General features: G+C 48.8%; 2 protein-coding genes across 6 annotated transcripts in view; both read left to right on the top strand.

The window, feature by feature from the left end:
- Positions 1–1,015: 1,015 nt before the first annotated feature.
- SPTBN4 (spectrin beta, non-erythrocytic 4) overlaps positions 1,016–19,547 on the top strand; it is a 72,311-nt gene continuing 53,779 nt past the window's right edge. For 3 of the 5 annotated variants that reach the window (XR_007474488.1, XM_049703915.1, XM_049703914.1), the window contains exons 1-6: positions 1,173–1,318; positions 3,583–3,769; positions 14,661–14,812; positions 15,922–16,095; positions 17,235–17,326; positions 18,532–18,612. Coding sequence is in view for 4 of the 5 variants with exons in the window: in XM_049703915.1 (XP_049559872.1) it covers positions 3,598–3,769; positions 14,661–14,812; positions 15,922–16,095; positions 17,235–17,326; positions 18,532–18,612 (671 nt within the window). In the remaining variant the exon portion in view is untranslated. Of the gene's footprint in view, positions 1,319–1,741; positions 1,865–3,582; positions 3,770–14,660; positions 14,813–15,921; positions 16,096–17,234; positions 17,327–18,531; positions 18,613–19,547 lie in introns of all 5 variants that reach the window. The other 2 variants (XM_049703913.1, XM_049703912.1) reach the window with 2 other exon arrangements.
- LOC117201820 (ATP synthase membrane subunit K, mitochondrial-like) lies at positions 11,688–12,610 on the top strand. Its single transcript, XM_033431013.2, has 2 exons — positions 11,688–11,806; positions 12,301–12,610. Exons 1-2 carry the CDS (start codon positions 11,688–11,690, stop codon positions 12,509–12,511), a joined length of 330 nt encoding a protein of 109 aa, XP_033286904.1. The 3' UTR covers positions 12,512–12,610.

Here is a 19,547-nt window from a genome sequence, read left to right on the forward strand (position 1 = left end):
AGCGCGGGCCACACCCACATCTCTCTCCTCGCTCAGACCCCCTCTCTCAGGGCCACTAGGCTGATCTAGGACTCACACTACGCCCCAAGGCCTCCTCTAGGCTACAATGGGAAAAAGTGAGGGAGGACAGTGTGGGCGTGTGGGTGTGACACTGTAACTGCGTGTCTATGTGCCCGTGTGGCCCTGTGTGACTGTGAATAACGCCAAAGGAGAGCATGATTGTGGGTGGTACCATGTGCCGTCCTCTGCGTAAAACACTGTATTACAGTATGAGACTGTGTGTGACACCACGCGTGGAAGACATTGATGCTGTTCTTCTGAGACCTTGTAGTGACACTGGGTGACAGTGGGTCAGTCTGTGATGCTGTATGCATCCATGCCGCTGGGGGATATGGTGTGAGTGTGGGACATGTGTGAGTTGTGTTATGTGGGAGTGCGTGACTCTGTTAGTGTGTGACACTGCGTGTGTCATGTAAGTTGTGTGACAACGTGCCATCATTTGAGTGTGGCTGTGGGTGTTGACTTGTTGTGGTGCTATTTGTGACCTGTTACTGTGTGATGTGTAAGTGGATGACAGTGCAGGGTGTATGACCCCCATGTGAGTGTGTAAGGGGTGTAACAAGTTCGAGTGTGTAAAAGTGTGTGACGCTGTGTGATAGTGAAGCCGTGTGTGATGTGTGAGGATATGACACTCCTTGTGACCCCGTGGAGGTGTGCAGCAGTGTGCGGCATATGTGTACTTGTGCACGAGACCGCGTGAATGGTGGTGACAGCATTAGAGTGCTTTACAGTGTGTGACGCTGTCGGGCCCTGTTCCAGGGCGGGACCTCATGTGAGCTTATGACTGCGTGAGACGGTTTGAATATTTGACACTGTGTGACCCCATGTGAGGGGGTGGCAGTGTATGTGTGGTTGTGGATAATGTGACGCTGTAGGTGACCCCGTGTGTGTGTGGCAGTGTGGGACTGTGTGACCCCGTGAGAGTGTGGACTGTGTGTGACGCTATCTCGGGTCCCTGCAGCTGTGTATCACACGCCGTGGCCGGGTGTGTGACCGCGCGTGGGCCGGCGCTGCAGGCGGCCGGGGTTGGCGGGGCACCGCGGGCGGGAGGGGGTCCCGGGGGCGCGCCGAGCGCGGCGGCCGCGCGAGCGGGAGGAGGCGCGCCGGCGGCCGCGGCCGCGGCGCATGCGGATCTGACCGAGCGGCTGGGCCGGTGGGGCCGAGCAGAGACGGCCAGGCCGGGCAGTGGACGCCGACAGGGAGGGCGGTCGGGCACGGTCAGCAGCGGGGACAGCGGCACCGGCGGCCGCGGGCCCAGGTGAGCGGCTTGGGGATGGATAGCCCCTCCCTCCAGCATCTTCCCACCTGCCCTAGCATCCCTCCCCCGCGCGCCTTGGACATGGACTGAGCCCCGAGGGTCTCCCCGGCTGGGGGAGGCGGAGGGTTGAGGGCAGAATCAGCTCCCATCCCTCAACCCAGTCCAGCCTCCGCGCCATGCGTGGGTCTTTCATCCAAGCCTTGTCCTTCCCAGGCCCCTCTCCTTGGGAACGGTGACTAGACTGCAGGGAGAGAGAGGCACGGGCTTGGAAGGGTTAAAGCATCCTATCTCAGGTCCCATCCCCAGCCTCGCCCAGCCAACCTTTCCTGGAGTCTGCAGGACACCCCCTTCCACCTCCGCCACCGCCTTCTCCCTTCCTTCTCCCGTTGAATCGCGTAATGGCCAGGGCTGTTCCACCTCCAGACTGCCTGAGAGATCACGAAGTGCTAAGTGCCTCTCCATCTCCAAGTATCCTCCATTGAGGAAACAGTTGTGTTCACCGTTTCACAAGGAGGGAAACTGAGGCACAGAGAAGCCAAGTTAAAGGTAATGGGGTTTAAAGATACAGCAAGAATAAAGCAGGACTTGAACTCATTTCTGTCAGACTCCAGCACAGGCACTTTTATTTGCTAAGATATGTGACTGGAGGATGAATAATAATAGCAAAGCCCATGTATTGAGGGCTTGCTGTGTACTAGATACCATGTTCCCTGCATTATTAATCCTGTCATCTTCAAACACCCCTAGGAAATGGGTACCATTATCATTACCACTTTACAGATGAACAAACTGAGCCCCAGAGAGGGTAAGTGACTCAGCCAAGGTCACACAGGTGCCCACTTACAGCTTTCCGTGGAAGAAGGGAAAAATAATAATGGATTTTTGAGTGTCTGTTGAAAGGGACAGTCTCCACTACACTGACCAAGACCTAGACCCTGCCTTCCTAAAATCTGGTGAGTTGGCAACTGTCGGAATATATTGAGAATGCGGACACTGATCTCCTCCCAACTCCCTCCTTTCTTAGTCTTAGAATCAGGCCTGGGGTTCCAGAGGGTGGAGGAGATGTATCTAATGTCTCCCACACCCTTAAATTTCATATTTACAATCTGGCAGTGTTCTAGAACATAGCTCTGGAGTCAGACAGTATGTCAGTTAGCTGTTGCCACAATAATGCTGCATAAGAAACCACCCCCAAACTCAGTGTCTTAAAACACTAAGCATTTATTTAGCCTCGAGTCAGTCTGAGGTCAGCGACTTAGGCTGGGCTTATATGAGCTTATTCACCAGTTGGGATGGGTAGGGGGATGTTGACTGTTGGTTGCTCTAGCTGGCCTTGGCTGTGATGAAGGCCTTGGACCTGGACTAGCCTAGTAGTCTCATGGCCACAGTCAAACACAAGCAAAAACATGCAATGTCTCCTGAGTCCTGGGCTCAGAACTCACTAGCACTTCTACCTAATACTGTTGGTCAAAGCAAGTCATGTGGCCAAACCCAGAGTCAAGGGGTAGGGCATGTCCCCCCGCCCCCCTCTTCCGTTCCTCCCATCCCCAGAGTGGGAGAACACTGAAGAGTTATATGGCAAAGGGTGTGGCTATAAGGATGATAAACTGAGGGCATTAATGCAGTTATTTGATCACAGTGACTACATTTGAATCCTGGTTACTCACTAGCTGTGTGACCTTGGGCAAGTGAATTACCCCCTCTGTGCCTCAGCTTCCTCCTCTGTAAAATAGGCTTAATGATACCTTTCTTTACAGAATTAAATTTGTGGGGATTAAGTAAGATAATGCATATAATGTACTGAGCACAGTGCAACTGCTCAATAAATGTGAATTATTGTTATTACTGCCTTATAGAGTTCTATTGATAACAATGTTATCTTTCTAACAATAATAACAGTGACAATTTTTTTTTTTTGCCACACGGCATGCGGGATCTCTGTGTCATGTGGGATCTTAGGTCCTCAACCAGAGATCAAACCTGTGACCCCTGCAGTGGAAGCACTGAGTCTTAACCACTGGACAGCCAGGGAAGTCCCAACAGTGACAATTTGCCGAGCCCCTACCCTGCACTAAACTTGGTGCTTGACCACAGCTCTATGATGTGGTCAGGGTGAACATTATTGTCATTATTATCATGTCCCTTCTAAAGACAGAGAAATTGAAGGTGAGAGGGAACAGGACTCACAGCCAGTTGCTCTTAGAAGTGGCACCTCTGAACTCAGGTCCTGTTTCTAGCCCTAACCTTCCTCTCCTCATCCCCAGGCCTCACCTTCCCTGATGGCGCAGGTACCAGGGGAAGTGGATAACATGGAGGGGCCGCCAGCCCCTAACAATAACAACCCTGCAGCCCGCTGGGAGAGTCCAGATCGGGGCTGGGAGCGGGAGCAGCCAGCCGCCTCCAGTGCAGCCGCCTCACTCTTTGAGTGCTCCCGGATCAAGGCCTTGGCAGGTACCTGGAGGAGGGCTGGGTGCGAGGGTGGGAGGGAAGGAAGGGAGGAAGCTGCTGGGGTGGTGTCTTTGTACCTTGATGGCCTGGAGGATGGGAAGAGAGTTACAGACATTTGGACCTTCCTTGAATCTTTTTTTTTTTTTTTCTTTGCGGTACGCGGGCCTCTCACTGTTGTGGCCTCTCCCGTTGCGGAGCACAGGCTCCGGACGCGCAGGCTCAGCGGCCATGGCTCACGGGCCCAGCCGCTCCGCAGCATGTGGGATCTTCCCGGACCGGGGCACGAACCCGTGTTCCCTGTATCGGCAGGCAGACTCAACCACTGCACCACCAGGGAAGCCCGGACCTTGAATTTTTAGACCAGCACTGTCCAATAGAACTTTCCATGATGATGGGATAATGTTCTGTATCTGTGATGTCCAATATACTAACCACTGATACTTGTGGCTGTGAGCACTTGAAATGTGGCCAGTGCTATCTGAGGGACTGAATTTTTAATTTGATTTAGTTTTAATTAATTTAAATTTCAATAGTCACATGTGGCTTGTGGCTGCTGTATGGAGCAGTGCAGCCATAGAACCTTAGAAATGTATCAATACAATCCCAGAAACGGGGGACTTTCTAAGCGTACTTCTTTAGAATCCCGAAATGCTGAAACCTCGCATCTTAGGACCTTGGAATGTCATACCCAGAGATTCTTTGAACCTAAGACCTTTAGAAGTGGAGACTCATGTAAACAGAACTTTATAATCACAGATCTTAAGAAATTTTAATCGTTGGCTCCTAGGGTCTTAGAACATCAGAAACTTAAAAACTCTAATGCACATAGATCCTTAGGGCTTTATAATCCTAAACCTATAGGATTTCAGATTAGAAACGTTTATCCTAAGCACTTTAAGAAAGAATAACCACACATTCATGTTTTTTGCACTGAAACCCTCAGTCCTGGGACAACTGGAATGGTTGGTCACCATACTTGGATGTTTTAGGACAATATAAGCAAAGACCGGAGAACTGTATAGTTATAGAGTCTTACAATCTTAGATCTTTGGAACTGTAGGCCCTTGAACTTTGGGACTTTGTATTCACGGGGCTTTCGAACCTCAGAAGTGTTTAATCATCAATATTAAAGTTTTATGAACAACGACCCTTCAGAGACATGTAACTCCAAATCATAAGCCTTTGAAACATTAGACCCTTAGCACGATGACCCTTGGAATGTTAATATCTCAGAAACATGGAGTGTTATACACATAAAATATATATTGTCAAGAGTCATGAAATCTTAAAATCCAAAAGTCAGAATGAGTTCCCTTAGAAGCTCAGAATTTTAGTAACTCAGCATTTGACAATCATGGGATCTTCAATATTAGGATTCTTGGAAACTTATAAGATGTCGAGCAGGTTGTTAAACTCAAGGGCCTCTGGGAAAGCAGGTGACATACACGAGTGAGTGGCCTGGGGACTGTGGTCGCCCTAGTCACCTGCTCTAGCCATGGGGAAATGCAGGCCCAGAGCTGCTAGCTCTGATGTTTATCTGCAATTTCCCAATCAAAAAAAACAAAAAACAACTTTAAGTGCATAAAGTCTGAACCAGATTCAGCCCATGGATTGCTAGCTTCCTCTGGTTTAGACTCCTAGAAGAATATAAACATATACTCGTGGAAACTTTAAATTTTTTTTCTATAAATTTATTTATTTATTTATTTTTGGCTGCACTGGGTCTTCGTTGCTGTGCACAGGCTTTCTCTAGTTGCGGCGAGCAGGGGCTATTCTTCGTTGCGGTGTGCGAGCTTCTCATTGTGGTGTCTTCTCTTGTTGCAGAGCACATGCTCTAGGCACGTGGGCTTCAGTAGTTGCAGCACATGGGCTCAGTAGTTGTGGCGTGTGGGCTCTAGAGCTCAGGCTCAGTAGTTGTGGTGCACAGGCTTAGTTGCTCTGCGGCATATGGGATCTTCCCGGACCAGGGCTCAAACCCGTGTCCCCTGCATTGGCAGGCAGATTCTTAACCACTGTGCCACCAGGGAAGCCCAAAACTGTATTTTTAAAAAAATTTTATTTTTTATTCCTTTCTTGGCTGTGATGCACAGCACGTGGGATCTTAGTTCCCCAACCAACAATCAAACCTGCGCACCCCCTCGCCCACGTGTTGGAAGTGTGGAGTCTTAACCACTGGACCACCAGGGAAGTCCCAAAATTGTATTTTTAGACTCATAAATTAAAAAACTTGGGAATGTATCTACTTAGAATTCTAGAATTTATTATTTCATCCACAAAATATTTAATCAGTGACTGCTCTGCGCCTGGCCTGTCCTGGACAATATGAGAGACATAGTAGTGACTGAGGCAGCCCTGGTCCTGCTCCTCCAGGGCTCCCAGTCCAGTGGGAAATTTAGATCCAGCCCAAAATGATGACCCACAGGGATCAGGGCCGAGATGGAGGAGGCACAGGCAGAGGCCAGATGTGGAAGTTCAGGGCTGTAGGAGACCAGATGAGGGGCCTGATCCTGTCTAGAGAATCAGAGTGCTTTCTGGAGGAAGAGATGGCTGAGCTGAGCCCTAATGGACAAACAAGAGTGAACCCTGGGGAAGAGAGTGGAAGAATATTCCAGAGAGAGGGAACAGAATAGGCAAGACCTCTAGAAGTTGAGAGTGGCTGGAGCGAGGTGGTGAGTAAATGATGGCAGGCAAGGAGCCAGTGGCCACCAGGTCTTGAGGGGCCTTGTAGGCCATTCCATAGAGTGTGAGGGCACCTGGAGCTACGGTGAGATTTTAAGCAGAGGTGGGATGTGGTAACGTGAGGATCAAGGACTCCTCAACTGTTAGAACCGCTGATTCAGACAGCACCAGCCCTGGACACCTCAGACAGCATAGAGTCCAGAGAAATGTAGGGACCCAGCTAAGAAAAAAAAAATTCTCATATACTCCCTGTGTCTACTTAATTATTAGAACTATGGTTTTCTGTTCCGTTATGGTTTGTTACCGGATATTGAATATATTGTAGTTCCCTGTGCTATGCAGTAGGACCTTGTTGTTTATCCATTCTAGATAAAATAGTTTGCATCTGCTAATCCCAAACTCCCAATCCTTCCCTCCCCCACCCCCCTCCCCCTTGGCAACCACAAGTCTGTTCTCTATATCGGTGAGTCTCTTTCTGTTTCATAGATAAATTCATTTGTGTCGTATTTTAGAGTCCACATATAACTGTTATCACTGAAATATGGTTTCCTTAAATGCACAAAAACACACAACTCTGTTTATATCTCTTATGCCTATGGTTCTCTACAACTAAAACACATTATATTGGATTCCAGACCCAAACCACAAAACCAGTAACTTCAGCTTAACAGGGACTTCGAGATGCTGCTATCCTGCTGTTCAAGATACCAACATGACGTAGACAGCTAGGGTGCATTTTCTTTTGCATTCCTTTGCCCACTTCTCTCATGGTTTTCCTCTATTCACACTAAGGCCAAACCCTAGAGCAGAGTCCTCCGTAATATGTTTTTGCATGAAGGTGTTTTTTTTTGGCCGCACTGTGCAGCGTGCGGGATCTTAGTTCCCCCACTAGGGATCGAACCCATGCCCCCTGCAGTGGAATCGTGGAGTCTTAACCACTGGGCCGCCAGGAAGTCCCTGCATGAAGATATTTAAAAAAATTATCTGGTCCCATCCGTTACAGAGAGTTCCCATAATCATGCTCCACAGTTTTTTGTTTTTTTTTTCTTTTAAATATTTATTTATATATTTGGCTGCACTGCGTCTTAGTTGTAGCATGCAGGATCTTTTTAGTTGCGTCATGCGGGATCTAGTTCCTGACCAGGAATTAAACCCAGCCCCCTGCAGTGGGAGCACGGAGTCTTAACCGCTGGACCACCAGGGAAGTCCCATGCTCCACAGTTTTTGTGGAGGGCCCTTTCCTCTTTTTTTTTTTTTTTAATTGGACTATAGTTGCTTCACAATGTTGGAAGCCCCTTTCCTCTTGATCTACTCCTTTATTCTCTTTATTCTCCCATGTCTCACACCAATGCCTTCTCTCCTATAGGCAATCATTCTGATTGTTTTAACGCAAATCTTTTTCTTTGCAACACGTGCGTTGCTAATTAGTGTGCATGTATCCATGTTTTTTTTAACTCTAAAAGGTATTACATGACACAGAAAGGCAGATATATTGTGTGTCCAGCATTTCCACAATGAGCACCCCCTTGTAACCAGATCAGGAAACAGAATCTGACAGCCCCAGAGGAGTCCCTCTCAGGCTGCCTTTGTATCATCCCGAGAGTAAACACTGTCCTAGCCAGTGTACATTCATTTTGCTAGCATTTGAATTTTATATAAATGGAATCATGCAATGGGTACCCTTCTGTGTTTGAGTTCATTCACTCAACATGCTTCTCATGAGATTCACCCATGTCTACCTGTATGTGTAGGTTGTTCCTTTTCATTGCTGTATAGTATTCCACAGTGTGAAAATGCCATGGTTTATCCATTCACCTGTTGATGAGCATTTGGTTTGCTTCTAATTTGGGGATGTCACAAACTAGACTATTGCAAACTAGTGATTTGTAGTATCACAAATTATTACAGATTATTGCTGCTCTAAATATACATGTTTTGAGAGATATAAGCACTCATTTTTGAGGCTTATACCCACCCAGGAGTGAAATTGTTGGGTCGTAAGGTATGTGTATATCTAACTTTAGTAGAAACTTCCAGTTTCTATCATTTTACATTCCCACCAGCAGTGTATGAATGATTCAGTTGTTGTACATCCAACCCTTGGTGTGGTCAGTCTTGTAATTTTAGCCATTCTAATGGGTGTGCATTCTACTGTGGTTTTAATTTGCATTTTCCTGATGACTAAAAACAACTAATGAAGTGGAGCTCCTCTTCATATATTTACTGACTATTTGGATATCCTCCTGTGAAGTGCCCATTCAAGTCTTTTGCCCATTTTCCTATTAATTTTCCTGTCTTTTTCTAATTGTTTTGCAGGTGTTCTTATATATTCTGGGTACAAGTCCTTTGTCTGATATACGTGTTGTGAATATTTTCTCCCACTGTGTGGCTTGCCTTTTCATTCTCTTAACGTTGCCTTTTGATGAACAGTATTTCTTAATTTAAAGGTAGTCTAATTTGATAATTATTTAATCATTATTTCCTGTATGGCTAAAATTCTGTGTCTTGTGTAAGAAATCTTTGCCTCCTCCAAGGTCGTGGAGATAGTCTTTGATGTTTTCTTCTGAAAGCCTTAGTGTATTCCTTTCACATTTAGATTTATAAGCCAAATGGTACTTAGTATATTTATTATTGTGTACAGTGTGGGTCAAGGTTCTCTTTGTCCCCCACATGGATGTCCAGTGGACTCAGCTCCATTTATTGAAAAGACTTTCCCTACTGAACTGCAATTTCACTTTGTCATAAATCTGGGAGCCCTATACATGTGGGTTTGTACATGCAGGTATTGCTAATCGATCATAGTCTCGATTGCATTTTTTGCATTATGTTCTCATTCAGCGCTCTGCCTTATAGCCTCAAGACTCATCCATGTGGCTCTGTGCGCCTCTGCTCTGGCTTCTAACTGCTGCATGGAGTTGATGGTGTGCACTCGCCATGTTCCACTTTACCAATAATAGACAACCAGGCTCTCCCCAACCCCCAACCTGTCCCTGCCCCATCCCCCCTAATAGCACTACACTGAACATCGTCATACATGCTCTTTATAAACCAGCGTGGAAAAGTTTACGGGACATATACATAGGGAAAGCATTGCTGGCGCATGGCGGCTATGCACTAATTTAATTTGACTCAAATTGCCTTCCGAATGGCTGCCCCACCAGCAGGCATGAGGGTTATGATGTCCTCACATTTCCACCAATACTTAGTGTCTCTGGCTTCCTAACTTTTCCCAGACTAATAGCCAGCATATCATTTACATATTGTCTCTCTCTATCCTTTCTCTGTAACCAGTAGTAGATAAGGGAGTAGTTAGTTCCTACTCTATGAAAACCTCAATGTATTAAAGATGTGAAAAATTAAAGTGTTATTCTAAGGAAATGCATTTCACTTGTGATTGGTGAGTACCACAGAGGGGAAGAATATATAAATGGCAAAATAATATGAGCACAATGGCAGAGGTAGGACGATTGTCATTTGCCTTGGAGTCTTGACAACCCAAAGGTATGTGTGCCAGCTAGAGGGCCAGGAGGAAGCAGATGGCCCCCTCAAAGGGGGAAAATTGAGGAGAGTTTAATGAAGGGACTATTTAGAGTGGTGTGGAGATTCCTCCCCACCCCCAGGGACTGGGGCAGGGCAGGGAGTAATGAGAGGGGAGAGAGGCATCCCCAGGAGGAGTGGGGGATGTAGGGAGAGGCACCAGGTCCGGGGAAGCTGGTCAGGCAGGGAGGGAACAAGTCCCTCAGCCCTTTTTCTCTCTTCTCATCTCCTGCTAGCGAAACCCAGCCAGAAGTCTGAGGCCTTTAAGGGCCAGGGAGCCCATTCATATAGTTCACGCCAGCCAGCCTCCCTGGGCTCAGAGTAGGTGCAGAAGAGGGGAGAAGGCACCTGAGGGGCAGACGGAAGACACCCAGTGAGGTAGCCACACACACTCACCAACACAGTGAACATTCAATGTCGACTTAGGTCAGAAATGGCGCCCTGGGACACATTTGGTTTTCAGCCCCACTGTGTTTTATAAAAACGTAAATCACTTGCCAACATTTAAAAACAGGGAGATTTTTATCTCCAGATTTTGGGCACCTCATGGGCTATCATGTGATATGGCAACACTGGGCCTTCATTCCTGTGAGACTCCAGACGCCAGGGCCACGTGGCCGTTGCCCCCTTTTAGAGGGGCCTCGTTCTCTTATGTGGAGCCTGCCTGGCCCTGGTGGGCATTTCAGTTCTGGACCTCAGCTTCATGCTAACGAGATTGTAATCACAAACCCCCAAGTCTCACAGCATAGTCCTCTATAAAGTCACCATCCAGATAGTCCAGGATGTGTTTCTATTAATTTTCTCTGAGGATCATTGAAATGAAGTTACAAAATTAAAAATATTCTCCTGGGTCCTTGTCTTCCAAGCATGAGTTCCCAAACACCCAGGGTCCCCCAGAGCCCACTGAAGAAACCCTGATCTAATCCTAAACCCTCATTTTGGAAGGCAGCTATGCTCACCACTATACCACCAACGCTGCACTCTCATTTTGGAAATGGGAAAATGGAGGCCCAAAGAGGAGGGATGTGCTTTTGAAGTCACATAGCTGGTCATCAGTAAAAGCAGGACTGAATCCAGTTGCCCTCATTCTGCACCACGCTGGGGATGCACTCAAGTTCCACTTGGGCCTCAGCATGGACCACAATCTGCTATGGGCATCGCCTTTGGAAGGCAGAATCAACAAATACCCAGTTCAGCATCTGTTCTGTCATCACTTCCTCGTGTGTGATCGATGTGTTCACACAGGTCCCCCATCCTATCCAAACAGCACAAAACCCACACTTAGGCAAACAAGATTGCCATTTGGATTTACTGTTCGTTTCTGCATATTCACTTTCAAATTAGAGGCAAACATTCAAGATCCAACTTGAAGCACAAAAAAAATACAGGTCAGTCAGTGTGTGTTTTCTAGCAATGTGTATTTTCTACTGCCAGAGTCGAATGCAGTAGCTGATAATGTTACAAATGGTTAATGTTAGGAAATAAAGGTTATTGGGAGATTTCAAGTGGCTAAAAATGGAAATAAACTGGCAATATAAATCATGATTTCTGCACTCATGGGAAACTTAAAAGTGCGATAGCTAAATTATTTAGTGATAAAATGCAAACAGTGTCTGTACAGGCTAAGCTGCTGTAACAAGAGACCCAACAATACAGTGGCTTAAAGGAGATAGAAACGTATTTCTCTCCCCTGGATAGTCCCTACATGAGCAGCCTCATTGGCAAGGAGGCTCTTCTCCAAGCAGTTAGTGTGGGTTCCCAGTTCCTTCTTCCATCCCGTGCTCTGTGGACCTTGGTGTTCAAGCTGTGGGAGTCAGGGGAAGAGTGAGGAAGGCCAGGCAGGGCTTCCCTGGTGGTGCAGTGGTTAAGAATCAGCCTGCCAATGCAGGGGGCATGGGTTCGAGCCCTGGTCCAGGAAGATCCCACGTGGCGTGGAGCAACTAAGCCTGTGCGCCACAACTACTGAGCCTGCGCTCTAGAGTCCGCGAGCCACAACTACTGAGCCCACGTGCCACAACTACTGAAGCCCACGTGCCTAGAGCCTGTGCTCCGCAACAAGAGGAGCCACCGCAATGAGAAGCCCCCCACACCCCAACGAAGAGTAGTCCCCGCTCACCGCAACTAGAGGAAGCCCGCGCGCAGCAATGAAGACCCAACACAGCCAAAAATAAATAAATAAATAAAATAAAATAAAAGTGGGCAAATGATTTGCATAATCATTTCACCAAAGAAGCAATACAAATGGCCAATAAGCATGTGAAAGATGCTCACAATCTTTCATCGTTAGGGAAGTGCAAATCGAAACCACCTTGAGACAGGCTTGCGGTTTGTGCCTTTTCGAAGGCTGAAATCGTGACAGGTCCAGAAACTGACACCCAATTCCATTTCACTGGTATCAAAAAATATTTCAACTCTTATACTCTCACAGGGAGAATGAACTGTGTACTGGCCACGTATAAAGGCATTGCTTGGATAGTCTTATACTTCAAGTTAAGGTCCAAAAAAACTCCAGCTGTGAAAGCCACATAAATGGATTCTAAACTGTACCTCATCTCCTAAGTGCTCATGCCTGGAGAAACTAATGTCAGCTCATCATGTGATACTAAATTTGTACAATAAATTATGAACGTGGGGGAAAAATATCACATTGAGAAACTACTTCACACCCACTGGGTTGACCGTAATTTTAAAAAGGAAAATAAAAAAGGAAAATAACAAGTGGTGGCGAGGATGTGGGGAAATTGGAACCCTTGTACATTGCTGGTGGGAATGTAAAATGGTTCAGCTGCTTTGGGAGACAGTCTGGCATTTCCCCAAAAGGTTAAACATAGAGTTACCAGATGACCCAGCCATTCCACTCCCAGGGCGATACTCAAGATAACTGAAAACACGTGTCTACACAAAAACTTGTACCTTATTGTTTGTAGCAGTATTGTTCATAATCACCAAAAGTGGAAACAACCCAAATGTCCATCAGCTGATGGATAGATAAGTAAAATGTACTATATCCATACAATGGAATATTACTTGACTGTAAAAGGAATAAAGTACTGATGCATGCCACAACGTGGACGGACCTTGAAAGCATTATGCTGAGTGGAAGAAGCCAGACACAAGAGGCCGGCATGATTCCATTTATGTGACGTATACAGAATAGGTAAATCCTTAGAGACAGGAAATAGGTGAATGGTTGCCTAGGGTTAGGAGACGGGAGAATGGGGAGTGACTTCTAATGGGTACAGGGTTTCTTTTGGGGGTGATAAAAATGTTACTAGATAGAGGTGATGGTTGCACAACTCTGTGACTATCCTAAAAGCCACTGAATTTACACCTTAAAAGGGTGAATTTACAGTATGGGAATGTAGCTCATACTAAAACTGTTATTTATTTTATTTTATTTATTTATTTTTGGCTGCTTTGGATCTTCGTGGCTGCACGTGGGCTTTTTTTAGTTACAGCGAGCGGGGGCTACTCTTCGTTGTGGTGCACAGGCTTCTCATCGCGGTGGCTTCTCTTGTTGCAGAGCACGGGCTCTAGGCACGCGGGCTCAGTAGTTGTGGCACACGGGCTTAGTAGCTCCGCGGCACGTGGGATCTTCCCGGACCAGGGAGCGAACCTGTGTCCCCTGCATTGGCCGGCAGATTCTTAACCACTGCGCCACCAGGGAAGTCCCTAAAACTTGTTATTAAAAAAAAGAAAATGGGGCGAGAATTCCCTGCCTGGCGGTCCCTTGGTTAGGACTCTGTGCTTCCACTGCAGGGGCACGGGTTCCATCCCTGGTTGGGGAACTAAGATCCCGAATGCCACGCCGCCAAAAAAACAACAACAAAAACGTGAAGAGGGAAGAGAGGTCCCAAACAATTTCTTTGTAAGCAAGCAAGGCGGAAGTTGTACACATTCCCCCTCCCCACCCGCTTAAGTAATCCCGCGCCTACTTCTTGCCCCAGGGATGTGGGAAACCTGGCAGTCCAGCTACTACAGAGGGGGAGATGTGGTTCCTGCTCTCAAGGAATATTCAGTCTAGCATATTCCCTCCTCTTCATTCCCCACAGCCTGTCAGTGGCTGACTCTTACTTTTTCGTCTCTAAATAACTCTCCAGTATGCCTCTTTCTCCCATCCCCTCAGCTTCTGACCTGGTCCAGCCTCTTCCTCTCTCTCCTGGGTCCTTTCCCCAATCCCTTCCTCCCTGGGCTCTGGGCTGCTATTCTTGCCCTCTCTGATCCACCCTTCCCACAGAAGCCAGAGATATTCCTGAGACCCAGCTCTCATCCTGTCCTTCTCCCTCCTTAACCCTCTGTGGCTCCCTAGCGTATTATGTGTCCCCACTAAACTGAGCTCTGCCTCGTATTCAGAGCCTAGAACAGCGTGGGGCACATAGTGGGTGCTCAGATATTTCCTGAACAAATGAACAGCACTGACTAGGGTAAGAAACAGGGCAGCTTTCCTGTGGAAGTGACATCTCAGGAAAACTTTAAAGGACAGAGAAGCGGTCTTCAGGTGGGCATGGGGGGCCAGAGGGGGAGGGCGTCCCAGGTAGGAGGAGCCGCCTGCCCAAAGACCTGATAGTTGCAGGGAGCTGGGCCTGAGCACGATTTGGCTGGGCGGTGGAGGGCTGGGGTGAAGCTGGAAGGGGGAGTTCCTGGAGGAGACGAGGGCTCATCAGGGCCTGTCCTTCAGATGAGCGGGAGGCCGTGCAGAAGAAAACCTTCACCAAGTGGGTGAACTCGCACCTCGCTCGCGTTGGCTGCCACATCGGGGACCTCTATGCGGACCTCAGGGATGGCTTCGTGCTCACGCGGCTCCTGGAAGTGCTGTCCGGGGAGCAGCTGGTGAGGGGGCCAGAAGGGCTGGGTAAAGGGGGCGGCCCTAGCGTCTCGGGCTGGACTACTGCAGGCCTGGCTAATGGGTGGATGGAGCGACCTAGAAAGGCTGGGTGGGTAAAAGGCACCTCATTTGGGTGGGCGGGGTTCATGACCCAGGGATGGAGCCTGGTTGTGAGGAGCCTGGGGGTGTGGCTTGGAACAGAGACGGGTTTCCGTCAGAGAGGGCTGCCCTTCGGGGCGGGACTCTGGGCTTGAGTGGGGCTCCGCTGGAAGGGGTGGGGCTATTGGAAAAGGGAGGAGCTTTATTAAAAGGGACTGGCCTGGGTATGCGGTAGTAGGAGGCATGGCTAGAAAACACGGGCAGAACTCTGTTGTAGGGGGTCTATGGTTGAGGGCGTGGTTGTCATCGAAAGCGTGAGGCCTAGGTCGCGAGAGTCTGGGGGACGAGACGGAACTCTTGTATGGGTGTGGCTTGTTGTATGGGTTGCAGTTGTATTTCTGCGCTTGGATGGGACTTCATCGCAAAGGGTGGTGTTCTGATGGAGCTAGAGATTGATTAAAGTACCAGAGCCTGAAGCTCAGGAAGTCGTGAGGGGCATGGCTATAGAATAGGAACAAACATCCTTGGAAGGAATAGAGCTATAAAAAAAGAGGAGCGCCCTGGGGTGGGGCGGGGCTTGATAGGAATGGGCGTGGCTCTAGACAGGGACCTGAAAAGGAGGAAGTGAGGGGTGGAACTAGTGGCAAAACATTGGTGGCCTGGGGCAGAGATCCAATGGAAGGGGCGGGAGTATGGCTACAGGCGGAAGGCGGAGCTTCATAATAAAAGGTGTGGCTATCAGCTTGGAGGTGGAGCTTAAGTTGAAGGGGCGAGGCCAGGAACTTGAAAAAGCCCTGAAAGGACGTGACTTGAAAGGTTCTGGCTATGAACGGGGCAGGCCTTCTTTAGAAGGATTAGGTCCTGGGTCTTTGATAAGATTGAAGGGGCGTGGCCTGGACTTGGACATGGGGTTGGGGATTGTAGTTATGGGCGGGGCCTTCTTTGGAAGGGGTGGGGTCGAAGGCACAGTGCTCTTGGCCAGGTGCCGGATTTCCTAATGCCCCTGCCGCCCTAGCCAAGGCCCACGCGTGGTCGCATGAGGATCCACTCACTGGAAAATGTAGACAAGGCACTGCAGTTCCTGAAGGAGCAGCGTGTGCACCTGGAGAATGTGGGCTCACATGACATCGTGGACGGGAACCACCGACTGACCCTCGGGCTGGTCTGGACCATCATCCTGCGCTTCCAGGTGATCTCCAAGTGACCCCAGCCCAGCCCACCCCCCGGGGTGGGGCCTTAGGAGGGTGTCCCTCACCCACTCAATCAGTCATTCCAAAAATATTCCTAATATGTTCCAGGAACCCTGTTATAAAAAATCATGATCACCACCATCATGATCCTCGTTTACATAGTTTTTACTCTCTTCTAAGCACTTGGCATTTAATATGCACAGCAACCGCATAAATGAGGTACTATTCATTATTCCATTTTAGCAGTGAGGTAACTGAAGCCGAGGGACATGAAGTAAATGCTCAAGATCACACAGCTAGGTAGTAGGGTTGGAACTGGAATCCAGGCAACGTTGCTCCAGTTCAGAAACAAAATAGACAAATTTTCTGTTTTATGGAGCAAGACATGGGCGGGGGGATTAGACATAATAAATAAACACGTCAACGTGCAAACAAGACATATATGGGAAGAGGATGAATCTAGGCAGAGAAGTAAAAAGAGCTATGAGCAAAGAATAGATTATGATAAAGCAGTAAAAGCCATCTAAAATATCCCATTGATTGTGTTGAGATTTTAGCCTCGGTGTCCAGAGAAGGGCTCTCTGAGAAGCTGATGGCTGAATGAAGATGAAAGGAGAAAGCATTCCAGGCAGGGGGCACAGCAGATGCAAAGGCCCTGGGGTGGGAATGAGCTTGGCATGTTGCAGGTACAGAAAGACCAGTATGGCTAGAGACTGGGAGGCAGGGGGGAGACAGGGAGGAGTTGAGCTCAGAAGGGTCGGCAGGGCCTTGGTGATCTGTGATTAGCAATTTGATCTTACTCTGTCTGCGATGGGGAGAAATTAGAGAGTTTTATCAAGAGGAGGGGCATAATCAGATTTAGAAGGATCCCTCTGGGTTGGGGGTCGTGGCCGAAATTGGAAGCTGGGAGCCCAAGGAAGAGACTGGAGCCGGACCACCGTGTGGCCATAGGGAGGTGAAGAGGGGGCCAGGTAGGAAAGACTCTGGGAGGAGGGAGGAGTGGACATGCCATAAGGGAAGGGGAGGGGGAGAGAAGGGGTGCTCCCACCCTCTGCCTGAAGCTGCCTCCCCCATCTCCTCTGCCACTCCCAGGCTCAAGCCCTCCACACCCCAACAGCCATGTTTTGTATCCTCACAGATTCAAGTCATCAAAATTGAGACTGAGGACAACAGAGAGACTCGCTCGGCCAAGGATGCGCTGCTCTTGTGGTGTCAGATGAAGACAGCTGGGTAAGCTCCCCTACCCCCATAAGCTCCCTCACCCCCAGGAGGGCCAGACCCTAACCTCTGGGCTTCCCTCGGGGACAGGAGCGCAAGAGGCAGCCCAAATCCTCAGCATCAAAAGTTATATCTGAAATTAACAAACTGGTAGCAAACTCTTCCGACCTTGATGAATAAACCTGTATAACAATCCGGAAGGCCAGGTTCAAATTTAGAACTCGGACTCCTCAGGGAACAATGTCGGAAGGTGGTGGGCTGTCCCCATCCTGCTCCCTTCTCTCCCCTCATCTCGTCCTCCGCCTCAAAAGGCCTCATGTGCACCTAGGTGGACCCCCGACGCTATCCCCAAGCTTTCCCCCGGCCCCCCACCCCTGAAAGCAGCCACCCCTCAGTCTAGGGGGGCACACACCAGGGCTCAGGCAGCTCAGGGTCCTGGTACCTGGAGTGGGGTTGGGAAGAGGGGCTCACAGTCACCACCGGGCATGTCCCTGGTCCCCCTGCGGGGCGGGGCCTGACCTGAAACTGAACTGCCCTCTGGAGAGCAGCCCTGGGAGGAAGGCGGGAGGGGCAGGTATGGATACAGACTGGGCTCTCTCTGACTCTTGTCCTCCTGGGGCTCTCTGTCTGTCTTGCAATGCTATCTGTTCTTCCGTGTGTCTGTGTTTACCTCTATGTCTGCTTTTCCTTGTTCCGATCTCTCCCTCCCTCCTCTCTCCCCTCCTATATCTCTCTCCCCACTCCTTTCTTTCCCCATCTCTGTCTGTATCTTGCTCTATCTCTGTCCGTTCCTCTTTTCTCCTTTCCTTCTCTTGCTTATTCCCTCTGCCTCTCTGTCTTTCTTGCTCCTCTCCTGTCCCCTTCCCTCTCCCTCTCTCTCTCTTTCTGTTTCCATCTTCCTGGCTCTTTGTTTCTTTCTTTCTTTCCTTCCTTCTTTCTTTCTTTCTTTCTCCCTTCCTTCCTCCTTCCTTCCTTTCTTTCTCTTTCTCTCTCTCTTTCTTTCTTCCTTATCTACTTATATATCATCTGTGTCTATCTACCCTTCTATCTACCTACCTATCTATCATCTATCTTTTATCATCTATCTCCTATCTATCTGTCTATCTATCTAACCAACCATCCATCAATCCATGTCTGTTTGTCTGTCTCTCCCTTCCTGCCTCTCTCCTCCTGACTCTCTCCATCTCTGCCTCTGTCTCTCCCTTCCATGCTGCCAGTTACCCTGAGGTAAACATCCAGAATTTTACCACCAGCTGGCGGGACGGCTTGGCCTTCAATGCCCTAATTCACCGGCACAGGTACCACCTGGCCTGGGGCAGCCCTGCCCTGCACGCTACCCCCACCCCCATCCCTCAGGTACACGCCTGTACACGGATGTATATAGATGACACACACAGACACAGCACCCACCCCCTTCACCTCTCTGCACACATACACATTTCCGTTCGCACACATGCTCTAACACACACACTTACACACAGATGCACACACAGACCCCTGTCCGGGCCACATACCCTGCGCACACATGGAAACACGTGTGCCCTTGCACAGATGTGTGCACACAGGAATATACTCATGCACATATATGGCTTCTACCTCTGCCTGCTGCTTGGATGCCCACAGGGTGGGCAGCTCACTCCCCATGGATGGTCCACTCTGGAGTGTGCACAGCATCTCCTCCCATCAGAAAGTCCTTCCTCATGGTGAGCTCCCAGGCCCCCCATCTGGCTCCCTGTGAACCCAACTATTCATACTTCAGGGCCCGGGGCTGAGCTGGCTGAGGAAGGGTACCCAGACAAATTACACCCACGTCATGATTGACCATGTGACAGTTTGGGGAAACTGAGGCCTAGAGACTGGGAGGGACTTGCTCTAGTGTGAGGGAAGCCAGAACCCATATGTACACACTCATGCACGTATGGGGAGACCCAGCCCCACCGACATACCCAGAAACCCGCAAGCTGTAACCAGGGTCCTGCTAACAAGGGACAATTTACTGGGTGTACTGGCATTGGTCTAAGTGCTTTCCAATAAGTCATTAATATTCAATGACCCTATGAGGCAGATGCTACTATTCTACCCATTTTACAAACGAGGAAACTGAGGCACAAAAGCGATGCAGTATCTCACCCAGAGTGACAGCCAGGAAATGGCCAAGCTGGGTCTTCAGTCAGGAGCGCTGGCTCCAGACCTCAGACTTCCAAGCACTACATAATACTGTACAGAAACGCAC

Source organism: Orcinus orca, chromosome 20, assembly GCF_937001465.1.
Source record: "Orcinus orca chromosome 20, mOrcOrc1.1, whole genome shotgun sequence".
Taxonomy (NCBI): domain Eukaryota; kingdom Metazoa; phylum Chordata; class Mammalia; order Artiodactyla; family Delphinidae; genus Orcinus; species Orcinus orca.